Raw genomic sequence first — 20758 nt, forward strand, 5'->3', positions numbered from 1 at the left:
TATAGTATTGATTTTTTACAGAGAGGAAGGGAGAGGGATAGAGAGTTAGAAACATTCATGAGAGAGAAACTTGGATCAGCTGCCTCCTGCACACCCCCCACTGGGGATGTGCCCGCAATCAAGGTACATGCCCTTGGCCGGAATCGAACCTGGGACTCTTCAGTCCACAGGCCGACACTCTAGCCACTGAGCCAAACTGGTCAGGGCATGAACTGAGCATTTTTAAAAAATTGATTTCAGACAGGCAGGGTGAGGGAGAGAGAGAGAAACATCAGTGATGAGAGAGAATCATTGATTAGCTACCTCCTGCATGCCCCACACTGGAGATTGAGCCTGCAACCCAGGCAGGTGCCCTGATGGGGAATCAAACCGTGACCTCCTGGCCATGCTGGCTGGACTGAGCTGAGCTTTGTACAGTCAGCAACACATAGGATGAAATGTGCTATGGTCTTGTTTCCATGGTACAAATTATGGTCAGCCTTCTGTTAAGAACAGCCTGGGCTGTCATCCCTCAGGAGGGCTGTTTTCCCATGAAGCAGGTATGAAGCTGGTTAGCCCCAGCTTGTCATATTCCGTAAAACCCATACATAGAGTTTCACCCACATAGTTCATGCCTTTGAACACAGATCCTCCTCCCATTGCAAACACATGAAATTCTGGATAAAATAAAACAAAACCACTTTAACACCACCAGAGCAATAAGCTCCAGCTTGTGTTGTGGCCCAGCAGGATATTGAACCTGGATATAAATCCCAAAGACTGAGACTGGGATCAGAGAAGGTGTCTGAAGTTGACTGGGGATGTGATGCACAGTACCCACTACCTGGAGTAGCTATCCCAGACACGGGACTTGAGAAAGAAAAGTCAGAGCCATACTCAAGTGGTTGGGGATAGAATTTATACTAATTTAATGGGGTTCGGGAATCCAGATGGAAAAAGTCAGCCTATATTGTCAAGTAGATAAAAGATGGTAAGTGTTGTTGAGGCTGTGGAGACAAGAGAACTCCTGTGTACTGTTGGAGGGGATGATGCAAATTGGTACATAGTGGAAAAGAGTATGGAGAGTCCTCAGAAAATTAAAAACAGAACTACCATATGTTCCAGCAATTCCATTACAGGGTATATCACCAAAGAAAATGAAAGCAGGATAGTGATAAGATACCTGCATGCCCATGTTCATTGCAGCATTACTCATGATAGCCAAGGAGTGAAAACAGCTTAAGCATCCTTCAGGAAATGAATGGATAAAGAAGATAGAGCAACTGGCAGAGAAGCCAACCTGAAAGCCAAGTCAGAAGCAGCAGTGAGACGGTAGGTTGGTGGAGGCAGAGGGCACAGGTAGCTGCTTACTGATAAATCTTTGCAACATGCAGTGTTTGAGGCAGAACAGTGCAAAATCCTGATGGGATGAATACAGAAGCACGTGCCATGAAAGAGCTAACCAATTAGGTAAAACATACTAATGGTTGCAAGTAAAATGAGTGGCCATTCTCATTGCCTAGAATTTTCAATGTCTCAATCCATTTGTTTTTTTAAAACTGGTGAAATAAAACCTAAAGTTTTCTTGAAATAAACTAGGCATGCATATTGTATTAATATGAGCACTCATATGAAATATCTAGAATTGGCAAATTCATGGAGATGGAAAGTGGTTGAGTACTTGCCAGGAGCAAGAAGAAGAAGAAGAAGGGGTAAATGGGGAAGTGATTGCTTAATGCTTACAAAGTTTCCTGTAATGAAGTTTTGGAACTAGATAGTGATGATGGTTGTGTAATATTGTGAATGTCATTAATGTCACTGACTTGTACACTTAAAATTGTTAAAATGGCAAATGGGTGAAAAAGGTAAAAAAGATAGATAAGGTCAGTGATACCCAGACCCTTTGGAATTGAAATTCAGTTCTGGAAAATTTTTATACATTTTATCCTTGAGCATTCTTTTTACTTATTCTTTATTTTCCTCATTTAAAAATACCTATTAGACATATTCTGGACACCCTCATTCTATCTTTCATATCCTTTAACGTCTCAAATATTTTTCCATTTTATTCTTGCTTTGCACTAAATTTTATATGATTTCTTCAGATATATTTATGGTTTATTAATATTCTTTTCAGCTGTGTCTAATCTATAAAACTTATCTACTAAGTTTTTAAGCTTAATTTTTTAATCCTTTGTTAAATTCCTATAAATTCTAATGGGTTATTTTCCTATTACTTTTTCTTTTCATTTCTCCTGTTTTTCTTCTTTAATACTTTATATATTTTATAGTGTTGGGCATAATATTTATTATTATTTAATTTTTGAGGTTGCTAATAGTCCCATTGTTTTTGTCTGCTGATTATCTTTCATAGTTAACTTTTGATTATGAGCTTAGCTGCTATATCTGTGTGTCTTGTATTCTTGACGTATCTTTATAGGTTTCTTTTGTCTTCTCTGTGGAGTTTTGGGATAATAGTGGTAATAAGAGGAAAAGGAGGAGGAAGAGGCATTTTGGCCACAAGTAATGTGGTTGTGATGTGTTTTATTTTTTGAGCTTTTACAATGTTCCAGGCACTGTCCTATTAACTTATATTAATGAACTTAATCCTCCAAGTAACCATACATATATACGGTTACCACAGTTTTTTAAAATAAATTTTTATTGATTTCAGAGAGAGGAAGGGAGGAGGAGAGAGAGAAAAAAACATCAATGATGAGAGAGAATCATTGATCGGCTGCCTCCTGCACACTTCACACGGGGATCAAGCCCGCAATCCAGACATATATGCCCTGACTAGGAATTGAACCGTGACCTCCTAGTTCATATTTATTATATGATAAATTGCAACAACTATTAAAAATGTATCAACTGAGGCATGTTGGCTGGGCAGTTTGGATGAAAAACTGAGGAAGAAAAGTTAAATAGATGATACAAGGACACACAGCTATGGCATAGCCAGAATTTGAACCCAAGTACATGCACTAACTGCTATGATATTGTTCTTAAGCATGCTGCTATGCAGGGAGAATAAATTCAGCTCCTGCTTCTGTGTCCTGTTATCTGACATGTGCTACATATGCTTGGGTTTCATTTTCTATGGAAGATACTTCCTTTTTAATCTAGAGATTGGCAAATAATACATCCTTACTTTCCGTTGGAGTAGTAGGTGAAGTCTTTCTAGTCTCTATTTCTAATGCTGAACAGTCTTGTGAAGCTTCTGGATTCATGTGGAGACAGGAGGCCAGCTTCAGAACCTGCCAGGCACCACGTTCAGGTCACAAGGGTATGAAAACACCTCTTTGGACTGCTGGATTTCTAACATGCTCACAGTTCGAGCTTTAATTTCCCTTCCCCCCTTTTACACCCGAGAATGTGTTTTGTTTTGTTTTTTATTTCTCATTGTTTCTTTTGTTGATTCTTATTTTCTTCTCTTTATCTTTTTCTTCTTTTAGGTTTTGGTTATATATCTGAACATCTATTTTGGATATATTTTACCCACCATTTCCATGTGCTTCTAGCTGGAGGTTAGACACTTCTTTAACAAATTAGGTCAAATTTATAGGGAAGTCATGGAAAAGGGCCCCCAAATAAAAATAAATTACAGTAACTAAGTCAAGAAAGAGGAACACAAAGAATACACACAAAAAATCAATGATAAAAAGTGAAACTAGCAAAATACTTACTAGTAATCTGAATAATTATTGACATTGTAGTTGTGAATTTTAATACATTTATGAGAAAGGCAGGGTGGGAAAATGATTTTTAAAATAGAGTAGATAGGGTCTAAAACAATAACAAAATGAATAAAAACTTGAAATATATTTCAGGTGATTTAAAACAAACTTAGAATTTTTGTTTGGACCCTTGACCTATTACTGATATAAAGTTTTAATAGTATCTATGTCCTGCTCCTCTGCCCCCATCTATGAGAACTTTAGAACATTTTTATTACCTTTCTTTTTTGCCAAGTTTAAATATAAATGACATGTAATATTTCACTGTTGATTATTTGTAAAAGTAGAACTAAAATGATCCACCTGTTCTCCAGAACATCTCTCAGTTTTATGATTATTAACATCTGTGGATCAGGAGCCATGTCCAATATTTGAGATTTCCCAATTCATGGACTTTGGTTTCCTGTTTTGTCATTTACTTTGCTGGGTCAAGAAAAGTTTGCAACTCTTTACAGGGAGAGATAAACTATGCAGTAACAGTTGAACAAATTTCAACTTTTTTGCCTGGTTGTCATGCATAAAAATTGACCCAAATCTTTTTTTTTTATTCTTCTATGTTTTATAGTCCCTAGAAATCTACTTTTTTATTATGTTCTATTGCCTTATGAAATTCAGCATTCACTATGAACCGAGGCGGGAAAAGGACTCTGTTTATTACTCATTTGTCTAACTTAGGTGTTTCTCCATGGCAAACTATGGATTGCTTAGCTTTCTTAGGCAAAAAAAGAAATTCGACTCCAGCACATTGTGCATATTTCATCTAAAATAGTCAAATGTATCATTGGTAGTTGTGTTTAGGCATTAGGAGTGAAAAAAATAGCTAAAGAGTCCTTATACAAATTTACTTTGCTTAGTTATTGATTTTACTCAGTCATGGTTCTTCCCCGCCTCCCATCTTTATTCATCACGTCTGAAGGACTCGCTGCATTTGTTTACCATTGTTCCCCAGAGCCCTGGAGTTGAAAGGCCAAGTGCACAAAAACAGGGTTTGTTTTATTCTCAACCAACCACAGAACGGTCATTTCCGTGCAGAATAATTGGCGTAAGGAAGAAAAGAAAACAAGTTCATCATGTGCAACTTAGTCTGACTACACCCCTTTTCAGAAACCAGCCTGAGTTAAGAAATGTTGGGAGTGGGTACCCATTTAAGGAATAAATGAAGAAGTGGCGATCAAAAATTTTTAATCATTGCCTCAGACAAAAAGAGAACAGTGCTTTGAGAGTGTTTTCAAGAGTACTTCTGATTTTTCAGTAAGTAGAGCTCTGTTTTGTGGTGTTATGTCAAATATGTAGGTGGACACGGCGGGGAGAGATCAACCAAAGGACTTGTATGCTTGCATATAAGCCTAACCAATGGACACAGACACACCAGGGGGGTGAGGGCATGAGTGGGGGGGTAGGGAGACAATGGGGGGATAAGGACACATGTAATTTAATCAATAAAGAAAAAAAATAAATCTATTTTTCAGATGTTTTTCTAAATACTTACGTGATTTATGATAAAATTTTTCTATTTTTTCCCAACCAAGTTTATTATATAGACACAAGAGTAGAATAAAGGAAAATAGTAAAAATTTGCTTCTATGCTAGTGGAGAGAGAATTGTCTGAATATTTTAATATGCAAATCTGAAATTTTGAGATTTCAAAAACTGAAAAAAATTATCTCTTGGTTTACTTGCCAACATTTGGGCAAAATTACTTTCCCATGTGATTTTTTTTCTTTTCTTTCTTTTTTCTAAAACATGCTTTGTAGTTTGTTTCCTCAGTTATTCAGGGACTTCAGAATTCAGAAAATTGAGATAAATTGTTTCATTCTTCCTGTGTATTAAAATCAAGTGTCAAGTAGTTTGAGTCTAGATTATTACCCTATGGCCTATCTCTTTTGATAAAAAGTTGTTCAAGTCAGTCTGGAAGGTAAATGCCACAAGAAAATATTTCATTGGGGTTACATCTCATGGACATAATTATCCAGATGAATTTAATCAGAAGTTTGATGTTAATTTGATATAAATACTGGAGTTTCTATTTAAATGCAAAGAATAAAAAATTATTAGTCATATAAGATACAATTCAGATATGCTATTCATATAGTTGAATTTCCATTATGAAAGGTCAAAAATGTGAAGTATCTTATAGGCTCTGGTATCTAATGATGTCTTTTCCATTGTAATACTTCATTATTGTAAAGTTGTGACGATAATCATTTGACTTCTCCACCAAATAACTTACAGTGCGTATATTTGATGTATAATTTTATAATCATGAGTTATTCAAATATTTTAAATCCATTTTTTTTCAGTTCTTAAAGGTAGGAAATATTCCTCACCCCCATATGATCAAGGTTTTTCTTATTACACCTTTTTTCTAGTTTATGCTCCACAATGATTACTTTCTTCTTGTTCATTTAATTGAATAGGCTAAATGAACAGGAAAAAGAAAAATGTGTATCAACAAACTCAAGCACTTCTGTGCAAAAATTTGCTTAAGAAGTGGAGGATGAAAAGAGAGAGCTTACTGGTACGTATGACAGTTTTCTTCTTTCTACAGTCAACGTTATTGTATTTCATTGCTTAACGATTCTCATTTTATATTTTAAGTAACAGACTGGATGTATTGATTTTGAAGTTGTCTCTCGTTGTATTTGTTGAATTGCGAGACTCACAGCACTCCAGAAAAATAATGTAAAATTGTAAAGACAAAGTATTTACTCATTTTTTTTCAAAAATGAGGTCAAGTGAAAATTTAATTATATGATAAATTGCAACAACTATTAAAGCTACTATAATTTGCATGTAATACATTTAGAGTCAAGAAAGAAGAAAAGTAGTGCCTGGCAGAAATGAAAGAATTTTAATTTTAGGGATTTATTTTCAAGGCCATGAATCATCTACATAGAGACTATTTCTAAGAATTATGACCAAGGAACATCACTGATTGTCAGTTTGAATTAGGTAGGTGGGCTGTCTACAGGTAGCAGCCCCAAACCGCAGCGGCTTCACTCCTTTTACAGCCTAAATAAGGTTGGCAGGAAAGTGAAGTGGGTTGGGTGGGTGAAGGGATCTTCTCCACACAGTCATTTAGGAACCCAGGCTTCTTCATCTAGGGACTCTGCCCTCTCCTTGGTCCTTGGAGACCTTCCCTGGATCCAGCGCATCCAGTCAAAGATCAGGAATAGAAGGACTAGGTTGTGTTCCGTGACCCAGGCCTGGAAGTGGCCTGTATCACTGCTGCCCACATTCCATGGGCTGTAACTGACTCACTTGGTCCCACCTGATTTTGAGAGGCTGGAAATAGAGTCTAGCATTGTGCCAAGCGGGAAGAGATTACTGATAATGTGAAACACTAGACAGTCTCTACCACTCCGTTCCTTTTCATTTTCTTTGATTTCCTTGACAACTGACAAGGATATTGCTCTTTGCCACCATAAAACTTACCTGGGATAATCTGTGTCTCGCAGAGTTTAGAATCAGATGCCCACACATACAGAGATTGTCATCCTTTTATCTTATGCTCTCCATTGGTTCATGATTTAGAGAAAAGGTGTAGTTGTATTAGTGGAGAATGATATCTGTGGCAACTTTCTCAGTATGTCTCTTTCTTTTTTTTTAAATTGAATTTATTGGGGGTGACATTGATTCACAACACCATACAGGTTTCAAGTGTACAACTCAACAAAACATCATCTGCACATTGATCAGTATGTGTCTTTCATTGGGTTCCTTTTGTTCTGACGGAGAGCAAAAGAAGCCAATGCTGTGGCAACATTGGAATTTGTCTTTAGTTGTTTGGTGTCAATTGAGCTCTTTAAGGGAATATAACATAAATTTGTTTTTTTTCCCCCCTGTGTTATAGGAATGGGGATTTCCAGTACTTCTAGGACTATATATGGGCTTATTGTCATCTACAAAATACAATACCCAGTTTCCTGGAAAGCCTTCTCAGAACCTGGGAAGGGTAGACAAATATAATAACTCTTTCCCGTTTGCTGTGTATACACCGGTCTCCAATATAACCAAGCAGATAATGAATAAAACAGTATCTGCTCCCTTTTTGAAAGGTAAGTATACTCAAGACAAAGGAATTACTGATACTGTTTTAAATTTTGGGAAAGATGTGTATATGTTAAATTTGAAGTTACAGTGACCCATTAAGCTAATTATTTAGGTATTAAAATAGTATATAAATTTGGTTAGTTTCTTCTTTAACAACAATTAGCCTATCAAACCCTTTTTCAGCTTGATGGGGGTCCAGTTTAGGGAGGCCTCATTTCTAATGGAATTTAACTAAAGCAATACATTTGTCATTCCAGATTTGCAGTGTCAAGAAAGAGTATGTGGGTGTTAAGCAGGAATACAATGATTAAGATTTATGTAACCTAGGAAAAATAATCATCTAAAATAAGTTAGGCCACAGTTATTAAACAATAATTTTAAACCTATGATAAGTAAGGATGGATAGTCTAAAGATAATCTGTATCAGGTGTTTTTTTGGTAAGCATCTTTTAAGGCCTTCATTCTAAATGAGGTTGCTATATAACTGAGATAAGCACAATGTGTATTTCATGGGTGAGCTGGGTACCTGATTTTTAAGCCTTAATTTTTAACAGGTAAAACTCCTAGCTGTTAGATATAGAGTCACTTTGTGCTCTTGGTTCCTAAGTAAAGCAAAGATCATAGGAGAGATGTCTTTGCTTCAGTAACTCTGATTTCTTATGCATACCAATTATCCTTTCTTATGCATACTTATCCTGGTATAATCTTTTATGTACCTAAAACTTGCCCTAAGACTTACCATTATCTTATCTGTTTTTGCTTTGTAATTTACAGAAACAACAGTCATTGGGGCACCAAATCAAAAATCTATGGACGAACTACTTGAGAACCATTTCCCACGTGCAGTGGGAGTCATCTTTAGTGATACTTTCTCTTATGAGTTAAAATTTCTTCATAGCTATGGCATTCCATTTTTGAAGGGAGACCATTTATCAGGTGATTTTCCCTATAAAATATCATTATGATGTTTTTCATGTTTTTTGCATAAGGAACAGGTTGGCATGGTCAACACAGATGCTTTCAATGGCGTATGAGAACATTCAAAAGCACATGTTATTGCTTACCTTTTCCCAAGGTCAATCATATTATCCCACTGTAGGATGATGCACAAAAAATTATAGAGTCACCCAACATCTGTATATAGTGAGCTCTCAGGTGGATACTGCAAGGATGCAGAGGGTGACCAAGAGTGATTGGTCCCAATCTAGCAGAACAGACATATTGAGATACATTAATAGTAAGTGCAAGGGAAAGTCCTTGAAGGGACTTGGACCAAGGGTTTCTAATATGCTTGGGATTAGAGAAGTCATATGTGGGGAAATGATGTTTTAACAAACATCAGAAGGAATCGCACATATACTTCTGAAGGCCCAGAAGTGAAGGACATCAGCTAATATATATAGAACAAGAGCAGTATAACTGAATAGAGAAGACAAGAAGGAATGTGATGGGAGAATAAGGCTGAAATTACTCAAAGTCTAGATCCTGTAGGGTCCTTTAATCCCAGGGCAATGGAGAGCCATCCAGGTACAGTAATCAGGGCAGAAGCGTGATTAGACTTCCGAGTCTAAGGTAACAGTGTGGATATAGCCTTGAGGATGATTGCAGAGGAGTCAGGGAGAATGCAATAAAACGTACCAGTGAGCTGATGGTGGCTTAGACAGAGTGGAGGCAGCTTAGAAAGAGGAAGATATTTGAGGACCCCTTAAGAAGCAGAATTGGCCCTGACCGGTTTGGCTCAGTGGATAGAGCATCGGCCTGCAGACTGAAGGGTCCCAGGTTCGATTCTGGTCAAGGGCATGTACCTTGGTTGCAGGCACATCTCCAATAGGGGGTGTGCAGGAGGCAGCTGATCGATGTTTCTTTCTCATCGATGTGTCTAACTCTCTATCCCTCTCCCTTCCTCTCTGTAAAAAAATCAATAAAAATATTTTAAAATAAAATTTAAAAAAAGAAGAATTGAAGTGACTAATAGAATTGGTTTTTTTCCATCCCTTCACTGATGGTCTACTGTGTGTTTCGCATTTTTCTTGGCCTTGAAGATTGAAGTGAAGAAAACATACTTAGATAAGCCTTCTAGCACGGATCATTACAGTCAGGTGGCAATAAAGCAATAGAGTAAGATAAAGCAGGCATGGAAGATAGAGCCTGAAAGAGCTATTTTAGATATTCTTATTGATGGTGGCCAGGAAAGATGTCTATAATGAGTTTACTTTTTAGAAGAGGGCAGGGTGGAGGGAAGGAGTGCGCCATGAATTCCTAGAGTGAGAGTGTTTGAGCACAAAAGAAGTTCTAGCCCTGGATTGCATTTGGTGTTTCCAGGCACAGCAAGGGGTCCAGTATGGTTGAAGCTTTCATCTTTTTCTAAGCTCCCTATGCAAGCTATGATCTCCATGAATAAACTTGCCTCATTGAGAACTTTAATTTGCTTCTTTTATTTTTATTTTTCTATGTGGTTGAAGGTTCTGACTGGTGGAGCCCCTTCGAGATTGTTTTCTCTTAGATTCTTGTTTCTTGTTCTCAAAGTGCCTTCATCCCGTAATAATGATTCTGCCCTTCTCTGTGCTTTACAGCTCATTGCTGGAATTCAGGAAATGAGCCATCATGTTCACTGACCAAATACTTAAGTTCAGGATTTGTGACTTTGCAAGCTGCGATTGATGCTGCTATTATAGAAGTAAGAAAAGTTCTAATAAATAATGCAAATTAATGCCTGAAGCATCAAAACGTTGATGAAAGGTGATACACACTCAGGTTTCCACACGGTTCTATAAGGAATCAGGTATATGTAGGGTGAAATGGGATTTAGGCAAAGGACCACATTGCTTTTGTTTTTTTTACTTTAAAATTTCCAGTAGTTACGGAATGAGTGGAAGTTGCAAAAACAATGTCCAGGGAGGTCTGCGTGTCCTTCGCTTGGTTTCTCCAACTGGTAATGTCTTCCATTACCATGGGACAGTATTAAAACCAGGAAGTTGACATTGGTACAATCCCCATAGCTTATTGATTTCTTGATTCTTGACTTTAAAAAGTGATTTTGTTTCTTTAAACTCTTTTATTTAAGATCCTGACAGATCACTCTGTGATGGAAGAGCTGATGTCAGTCACTGCTATAAATATGAAGACATTACCTTTTATTGCTAAAGACTTACTTCAAAATGAGATGTTTATTTTCCAATGCTTGCTTTACTTCTCCTCGTTTATATATTTCGCATCATTCGGTGTTACCAAAGAGAGAAAAAAGAGTAAGGATTTGATGAAAATGATGGGTCTACAAGATTCAGCATTCTGGTGAGTGACAGATTCAAACAGCACAGTTGAGTAAGAGACATGAAGAAGCAGTGAAAAAGTGTTACCATTTCAAGACATCAAACTCGATACATTGGCCATTTTCCTTCTGTTCTGACTTTATTTAGTCTTTATTAAATTTTGCCGTGCAAAACAGTTATTCTAATTTGCTGAGCACTTTTTCTGTGCCAGAGTATGTTAAGCTAACACTGTTATACTCATCAAAGAGAGTAAGAGTAGCCCAGTGTCCACTGGCCAATGATTGCCAGAGCTGGGACTACAACCCAGGTTCCCTTATTGCAACTCTCTGGCTAGCTCTGCCCACCGTTGTCATTGGATTTCTTTACAGTTCCTTGTGTTGAAGAAAGTATGACCTAATAAAGGCTAGCTTGTGTGCAGAGGTTGGGCCATCAGGAGTATTTTTGAGCAACTAAATATCATGTGTTGGGATTAAAAGAGATAGCCTATGGAATGTTCCCAACACACGCAGCACATAGGCTGGCACATAGCAGGGCTTATGCCATGAATAGTTTAAACTGATTATGAAATTTTGAAATACAAGTGTGTATGTATCTCTGTGTGCGTGTTTGTATTAAAATAAGAACAGCCCTGGCTGGGTGGCTTTGATGTTTCTCCCTTTCTCTCCCCCTTCCTCTCTCTCTGAAATCAATAAACATTTCCTCGGGTGAGGATTAAAAATAATAATAATAGTAATAATAAATAATAATAAAATAAAAACAAATAATTGAGGAATAGAAGCAAAGACCTAGCAAAATAATAGGTAAGATTTGATAGATGAAAATTCAAATCATAGAAGCTCTAACTGCCGAGAGTCCAAGCAGAGAATTCCGCAGTGCAGTCAGTTATAAAGTCTATAGTCTCTAGGAAAAGAAAAAAGGTTAATTAATTTCACCCCCAAAGACCCCTGATGTTTTTCAGTATTGAAACCTAGGAGACATGTCTCTGTATAATCCTCGTGTCCAGAAGATACTGCTTAGGAATGTGAAACTATATGGGATAGATGAGGAACTATTTATTGAACAATCTTTTGCAAGCCACATGTCCTCTGAAATAAAAGTTTGGCCCTAGCCGGTTTGGCTCACTGGATAGAGTATCCGGCTGGGGACTGAAGGGTTCCAGGTTCGATTCCAGTCAAGGGCATGTACCTTGGTTGCAGGTGGTGTGCAGGAGGCAGCTGATCGATGCTTCTCTCTCATCGATGTTTCTTTTTTTTTTTTTTAATATATTTTATTGATTTTTTACAGAGAGGAAGGGAGAGAGATAGAGAGTTAGAAACATCGATGAGAGAGAAACATCGATCAGTCGCCTCCTGCACATCTCCCACTGGGGATGTGCCCGCAACCCAGGTACATGCCCTTGGTCCCGGGTTCGATTCCGGTCAAGGGCATGTACCTGAGTTTCGGGCACATCCCCCGCAGGAGATGTGCAGGAGGCGGCTGATCGATGTTTCTCTCTCATCGATGTTTCTAACTCTCTATCTCTCTCCCTTCCTCTCTGTAAAAAATCAATAAAATATATATTTAAAAAAATGTTTTTAAAAAGTATGGTCTAGGAATTTTTACATTTCCTATGCAATATAATGTGTGAAATAGAAGAAGAGAAAACTGGGTCTTTCAATAAAAAGGAAAGAGGAGAAGAATATTTTGTAGTGGAACTTTGGGGAATACAAAGGAATAGATGGAGTCTGTGAGGAGGGAAAAGACAGGAGCTCTGTATGAAAAGACACTCTCTCAGTCCAGGGCATGTCTTGTGGAACAGCACCTCTGCAGTCACCTGAAATAGGTAGGACCAAGTCAACTCTAGATCAGCATCGGAAAGGCATTGGATATTTAGATGTGGATTCATTCTCAGGATCAATGCTTCTTAAAAGGATTCCCAGTATGCATGTAACTTAAAACTAAGAAGGCAATAGATTCTGAAACTTTTCATTAAGTATAGGATGTCTGTTGCAAATAAATTTTATGACAGCTTTTAAAAACTTATGTAATGAATGTGAAATGCAATCAGTATTTATTCTTTTTTTTAAAAAAAAATTATCTTTATTGTTGAAAATATTACAGATGCTTCCTTTTTCTCTTCATTGACCCCTTCTATCCCACACCTACCCCCGACCCCAGGCCTTCACCATACTATTGTCTGTGTCCATGGGTTATGCATATATGTATACATATTCTTTGGTTAATCTCTTTCCACTCACTCACCCACTCCTGCCTTTCCTCTGAGATGGGTAATCTGTTCCATGTTTCTATGTCTCTGGATCAATTTTGTTCATCAGTTTATTTTGTTCTTTGGATTCCACATATGAGTTAAATGTGATGTCTGAGTTGTTTTGTTTTCATGGTGAAGTTTTTATTGACTTTAATAACATCTCTCTCACCCCCTACCCCCAACTCTGCAATGAGTTCCTTGTTCTAGATAATGTTTGAGTTTCCTGTACTTGTAATTCCCCTACCCTGTGGTTTTTCAATTCCTACCTATTGTAGTTCCTTATGTTCTCAGGAAGTGGATTCTGCAGAACATATTATGCTTTTTAAAAAATGCTGATGTTTCCAGTCAGGCTGAATCATTGTAAAGACATGAAATTTAAAAAGTCTCATAGCAACATTTTTTCTGACATACCTCATTGGCCAAGGGAAACAAAAGAAAAAATAAACAAATGCAGCTACATGGAACTTAAAAGCTTTTGCACATCAAAAGAAACCATCAACTAAATGAAAAGACAGCCCACTGAATGGGAGAACATATTCACCAAAGAGACATCTGGTAAAGGGTTAAAGTCCAAAATTTATAAAGAAATAAAGAACTTATACAACTCAACACCAAAAAACAAAAATAAGACAAACAGTCCAATTAATAAATGGGCAAAGGATCCAAATAGGATATACAAGTGGCCAATAGACATATGAAAATATGCTCAACATCACTGATCATCAGAAAAATGCAGGTTAAAACCACAATGAGATATCTTCTCACACCTGTCAGAATGGCTGTCATCAATAAATCAACAAACAACAAGTGTTGGCGAGGATGTAGAGAAACGGGAACCCTCATGCACTGTTGTCTTTTTTTTTTAGAGATTTTATTATTTTTTATTTTTATTTAATTTTATACAATATACAAATCTATTGCCAGATTGTAGATACAAAATAATTAGCCATTCACATGCAATAAACATTAATATTTCAAGAAACATGATTTTAAATATGTAACATGCAGTAAACATTGATATTTCAAGAAAAACTAAATATAATGTTACATGCAATAAACATTAATATTTTAAGAAAAAAGATTTTAAATATTACAATATTACCAAAACTGTACTAAAATAGTATAATACCACAAAAGTTGTAGGAAATATTAAAAATCTGCAAATCATAGGATTACCTCTATTATATTCTAGAGTATATTTTTTTCTGGCTCTATTTTTGTTCATCAGTTTATGTTGTTCATTATATTCCACAAATGAGTGAGGTCATGTGATATTTATCTCTTTTCCGACTGGCTTATTTCGCTTAGTATAATGCTCTCCAGGTCCATCCATGCTGTTGCAAATGGTAAGAGTGCCTTCTTTTTTACAGCAGCGTAGTATTCCATTGTGTAGATGTACCACCGTTTTTAATTAACTCATCTGCTGATGGGCACTTAGGCTGTTTCCAAATCTTAGCTATTGTAAATTGTGCTGCTATGAATATAGGGGTGCATATTTCTTTCTGATTGGTGTTTCTGATTTCTTGAGATATATTCCTAGAAGTGGGATTACTGGGCCAAATGGGAGTTCCATTTTTAATTTTTTGAGGAAACCATTCTGTTTTCTGCAGTGGTTGCACCAGTCTGCATTCCCACCAGCAGTGCAAGAGGGTTCCTTTTTCTCCACATCCTCTCCAGCACTTGTCGTTTGTTGATTTGTTGATGATAGCCATTCTGACAGGTGTGAGATGGTACCTCATTGTCGTTTTGATTTGCATCTCTCGGATGATGAGTGACTTTGAGCATGTTTTCATATATCTCTTGGCCTTCTGTATGTCCTCTTGTGAAACGTGTCTATTTAGATCCTTTGCCCATTTTTTTATTGGATTGTTTATCTTCCTTTTGTTAAGTTGTATGAGTTCCCTGTAAATTTTGGAGATTAAACCCTTATCAGAAATAACATTGGCAAATGTGTTCTCCCATGCAGTGGGCTTTCTTGTTATTTTGTTGGTGGTTTCTTTTGTTGTGCAGAAGCTTTTTATTTTGATGTAGTCCCATTTGTTTATTTTCTCGTTAGTTTTCCTCCCTCATGCACTGTTGATTGGAATATAGATTGGTACAGCCACTGTGAAAAGCAGTATGGAGTTACCTCAAAAATTAAAACTGGAACTGCCTTATGATCTAGCAGTTCTACATCTAGGAATATATCTGAAGAAACCCGAAACAAAGATTCAAAAGAATATATGCACCCCTCTGTTCACTATTTATAATAGCCAAGATTTGGAAGCAGCCCATGTTCCCATCAGTAGATGATAAAAAGTTGTGGTACATCTACACAATGGAATACTACTCGACTAAAAAAGAAGGAACTCTTACCCTTTGTGCTAGCATGGATGGACCTGGAGAGTATTATGCTAAGTGAAATAAGCCAGTCAAAGAAAGACAAGTACCATATGATTGCTCTGCTATGTGGAATCTAATGAACCAAATAAACTAACAGAATAGAAATAGACTCATAGAGAACAGACTGACAGCTGTCAGAAGGGAAGGTTGAGGGGGGCTCGATGAAAAAGGTGAAGGGATAAAGATTAAAAAAAAAACAAGTAACTCATAGACACAGATAACAGTATGGTTATTACCAGAGGGAAAGAAGGGTGGGAGAGGTGAAAAAACACAGTACAATATACAGATGATGTGTTATAGAATTATATACCTGAAACCTATATAATTTTATTAATCAATGTTACTCCAATAATTTCAATTAAAAAATAAATAAATCTTGAACTTCTCAAAAAAAGTCAGAGAAGCAGTAAACATAGTCTACTGGAACATATTGATGCAAGTTTCCAGTTTTAATATTTTTGCTGTTATTTGCAGCTGTTTGGATTCTTTCTTACTTAGGCAATTTTATGTAGAGGAAAGAGCTCTGGACTGAGCAAAGTCCCTTGGCTTCATCTTAGCTTTGTTAAACTGTTTTACTCTGTTGACCTTGAATAGGCCCATTAACTAATAATAGGGACTGCGTTTACTCAGCTGTAAAAAGAGAAGTTTGGACTAAAACACCCTATATGCTTGTTAGGTCAAAGGTTGAATACTATTTCTTAATAACCACCTCATAAAAATGTGATCACCAGCATATCTAAAGCAAACAGTGTGAACTCTTAAGGCAGTGGTTCTCAACCTTCTGGCCCTTTAAATACAGTTCCTCATGTTGTGACCCAACCATACAATTATTTTCGTTGCTACTTCATAGCTGTAATGTTGCTGCTGTTATGAATTGTAATGTAAATATCTGATATGCAGGATGGTCTTAGGCAACCCCCGTGAAAGGGTCGTTTGAACTGCCAAAGGAGTCGCGGCCCGCAGGTTGAGAACGCTGTAGGCATACCGTAATTTATATCAGTTTATATAAATATGAATAGGCATGGCAAGAATGGAATGGGCTTAGTGGGGTTATGGAATTTGCTACTGGCCAAGATCTCAAGAATGGTCAAATTATCATCTGCCCCCAGTGCTTCCTTCTATGGTTACTGAATTGATTGACAAATGTCAAGTTTCCTTCCAATTCTGCAGTTATAACATGTTGGTAATATATAATTAAGCTGAAGATACAAAATACTCATCCCCTTTAATTCAGCAATTTTACCTAAGAGAAATGTTTTTGCATTCCACGCCCCCCCCCCCCAAAAAAAGACAAGTAGAAGAATGCTCTTAGAAACATTGCATTAGAAAAAAAAGAAAAGAAACACCCAAAATAATTATGGGCAGGAGAACTTTGGGATATAGTCATTAATGAAAGATTATACAGCAGTGTATACTATTGTATATGTTGATTGGTAAAGGCAAGTTGTAGGGGAATCCATACAAGATGATACTATTTATGCAATGTTCATACTATTTATACAGTACGTGAATATAGAGCTAACACCTACCCAGTAGATACAGCCATGCCAGTGTATTATTAGTGATATTTTAATTAATAATCTAGGTGGCAGGCACAGGGGCAATCATGCCATTATTCTTTAGATACTTTATGTTTCCAGTATTTCATACTAAAATTAAAATAATTGCAATAATTTTTTGTCTTTAGGTTCTCCTGGGGTTTAATCTATGCTGGCTTCATCTTCATTATTTCCATATTCATTGCAATGATCATAACATCCAGAAAAATTATAGTCATGACGGGCTTCATGGTCATATTTATACTTTTTTTCTTATATGGCTTATCCTTGGTAAGTTCATGCCACGACGACCACTTTCTCTGCTTTAGGTCTTAGCTGTCTATATGTAGCAAGAATTGTCTCAGCAGTCATTTCTTTCATGTGCATTTTGTGTGTACATGTGTTTGAGAAAGTCCCTCTGACTGTGAGAAAATGATGTCACCTAAATAAAGTTGGACCTCACTTTCACATAAAGATCTGAATTAATGAAATGCATCAAAAAGAAAAAAATAGTCCTAGCTGGTTTTGCTCAGCGGTTAGAGCATAGGCCCACAGACTGAAGGGTCTCGATTGGATTCTGGTCAAGGGCACATACCTTGGTTGCAGGCTCAATCCCTGGCCCTGGTCAGGCTGCATGTGGGAGGCAACCAATCGATGTGTCTCTCTCACATTGATGTTTCTCTCTCTGTGTCTTTCCCCCTCCCTCCCACTCTCTCTAAAAATAGATCAACAGGAAAAAAATATCCACAGGTGAGGAATAACAAAAAAAGAAAAGAAAGAAAAAATTTTGACTAAATTATCTAAGATTTTTGTAGACGATTAACAAGGATGCACTTGAGGAGTGAACCCATCTTTTTTCTCCAAGCTTCCTAATCACATGGTAGCTTTATGCAACTCTTCTCCCTCTAATACAGTGGTTCTCAACCTTCTGGCCCTTTAAATACAGTTCCTCATGTTGTGACCCAACCATAAAATTATTTTCGTTGCTACTTCATAACTGTAATGTTGCTACTGTAATGAATCGTAATATAAATATCTGATATGTAGAATGGGCTTAGGCGACCCCTGTGAAAGGGTCGTTTGACCACCAAAGGGGTCGCGACCCACAGGTTGAGAACCGCCGCTCTCATACCCCCACCTTGCCAATGATATTTCATGTCAATCTCCTCTCCCTTCTTTGAACAACAGCCTCTATTTTCTCCCACCTTTCAGAGTGTTTCCTGCAGAAGGTATGTTGACACTCTTTGATACTTTTAGTTTCTTCCCATCTTTCCAAGTCTGCATTTCCACCCATTCCCTGAGCAATCCTTCCCAATTCTCCCCACCCTATCCTCAGCAACAAAAGCCCAACATTTGAATAGGACAAAAAGGGATCCTATTTATCAAAGGATTAAGAAAGAAGGACTGAGCATAATTATACTTTAATATTTTCATCACTGACTCACTCATAAAGATGTTATGACCCTTAGTAAATTGTGCTACCAATGTTTCTCAATGAACTGATTCTATATAATAGCTACCTGTCTTCTCTTTCTTTCAGATAGCTTTAACATTCCTGATGAGTGTGGTGCTCAAGAAAACTTCCCTCACCAATTTCGTTGTGCTTCTCCTCACTCTCTTCTGGGGCGGTGTGGGACTCTCTGCATTGCATAGACAACTTCCTTCATCTTTGGAGTGGATTTTGAGTATTTTTAGCCCTTTTGCCTTCACTGCTGGAATGGCCCAGGTGAGAGGATAGTTAATTGGTTTATTATTAAAGTTTCAGAAGAATTTGATACTTCACGACTCTTTATAGTCAACACTTTCAGATGAAGAGCTTTTGTTCTAAACAGTTCTACTCTAAAGCTAAATTTGAAAATTTTATTACATTGTAGGAAAAAATGGTCAGCTCACATCTCAGATGTATTTTCATTTTGAAGTCTTTTCTTGTCTTATTTCTATACTAGAGGCCCGATGCACGAAATTCGTGCAAGAGTAGGCCTTCCTTCCCCCGGTTGCCAGCACCGGCTTCCCTCTGGCACCCGGGACCTGGGCTTCGCCCAATTTTTATAAATTGATGATTCAAGCCTTTTTGCCATTTTTCTGGTACATTTTCTATCTTTTCCTGATGTTCTGTAGGAATTCCTTAGATATGCTGAATATGTGAAATTCTGCAATTATTTGTTGCTGACATTTTTATCTCATAGTGGTGCCTTTGTTTGACGAACAGAAGGTCTTAATTCTGATAAAATCAGTTTGTCAAGTTTTTCTTTTATATAGAGTATATACCTGTTTAAAAAAACCATTGCCTACCCCAAGATTATAATGATATTCTTTTAACTTTTTATTCTGGAAACTTGAATGATTCTGCTTTTATATTTAGATGTAAAATATTTTTCAAAATAACTTTTGTGTATCTCTAGGTAGAGGTAATATTAATGTTTCTGCATGAATATCCACTGTATTTTTTAAAATTAGTATTTTCTAATGTTCCTTTGCTATAAAATAGGAGTAGTTTCCTAATAACTTCATTAATGGGCTTCTTCAAAAAGCTACCCAATAAAGTGATAATTCTTGCTACTGCACTGCATTATTTTTATTTATTTAATTTAAGTATTTATTATTTTTGTTTGATTCTTAGATTATCCACATGGATTATAACATGAATGGTGTAACTTTTCCTGACCCATCGGGAGACTCATATATAATGATAGCAACGTTTTTCATGTTGGCTTTTGATGCTTTTTGGTACTTGGTATTGGCATTATACTTTGACAAAATCTTACCCTGTAAGTAATAGTGGATTTTTCTCTGATCTCTACAAATGTTGATCACATTAAAGATTTTTTTCTTAAGGGCATATAAATATGTTTTAAGAAATGATGAATAACAATTATTTCCCATCACAGGCTGAATGAGTTCTTTATTTCTACTTTATGGTTTTAAGGTCTGAAAAAATATTTATGTAAAAACAATCATTCTTCTGACTTTAATATAATCTATACTAATAAAAGAGTAATATGCTAATTAGACCGGGAGACCTTCCAGACATCCTTCCAGACAAAGCCATGGTGACGGGGCTGAGGCAGAGGCGGTTAGGGGCGATCAGGCCAGGACAGGAGGGCAGTGGGGGGAGAATAGGCTGGCAGGAGGGGGCAGTTGGGGGCAAGCAGGCTGGCGAGGGGGTCAGTTGGGGGCAAGAAGGCCGGCAGGCAGAGTCGTTAGGGGCAATCAGGCAGGCAGGCAGGTGAGTGGTTAGGAGCCAGTGGTCCCGGATTGCAAGAGGGATGTCCGACTACCGGTTTACTGGCAGTCGGACATCCCCCCAGGGGTCCCAGATTGGAGAGGGTGCAGGCCAGGCTGAGGGACAACAACCCCCACCCCCCGTGCACGAATTTCATGTACTGGGCCACTAGTACACATTATAAATAGACAATGATGATCATTTTAATACATATTATAACTATGTTATATTAAATAATATTTTTTTCCAAGATCCCTGAAAGTGTTTTCAAATAATGATATTTAGGATCTGTTTAGAACTAGCTGAAATAACTTAGTTCTTCAGATGGT

The 20758-nt window shown here is 37.1% G+C and overlaps 1 protein-coding gene across 5 annotated transcripts in view; it reads left to right on the top strand.

Annotated features, from left to right (window-relative positions):
• Nucleotides 1-4363: 4363 nt before the first annotated feature.
• The window catches only part of ABCA6 (ATP-binding cassette, sub-family A (ABC1), member 6), a 50940-nt gene continuing 34545 nt past the window's right edge, over nt 4364-20758 (top strand). Inside the window, exons 1-9 of one of the 5 annotated variants that reach the window (XM_014536107.1) lie at nt 4364-4967; nt 6134-6234; nt 7570-7774; nt 8544-8705; nt 10343-10446; nt 10834-11060; nt 17356-17497; nt 18747-18932; nt 19827-19974. In XM_014536107.1, the coding sequence (XP_014391593.1) occupies nt 6139-6234; nt 7570-7774; nt 8544-8705; nt 10343-10446; nt 10834-11060; nt 17356-17497; nt 18747-18932; nt 19827-19974 (1270 nt within the window). In that variant the 5' untranslated portion in view covers nt 4364-4967; nt 6134-6138. The remainder of the gene's footprint in view (nt 4968-6133; nt 6235-7569; nt 7775-8543; nt 8706-10342; nt 10447-10833; nt 11061-17355; nt 17498-18746; nt 18933-19826; nt 19975-20758) is intronic. The other 4 variants (XR_001361212.1, XM_014536105.1, XM_005861816.2 and 1 more) reach the window with 4 other exon arrangements.

This window comes from Myotis brandtii, unplaced genomic scaffold (assembly GCF_000412655.1).
Source record: "Myotis brandtii unplaced genomic scaffold, ASM41265v1 scaffold157, whole genome shotgun sequence".
NCBI lineage: Eukaryota > Metazoa > Chordata > Mammalia > Chiroptera > Vespertilionidae > Myotis > Myotis brandtii.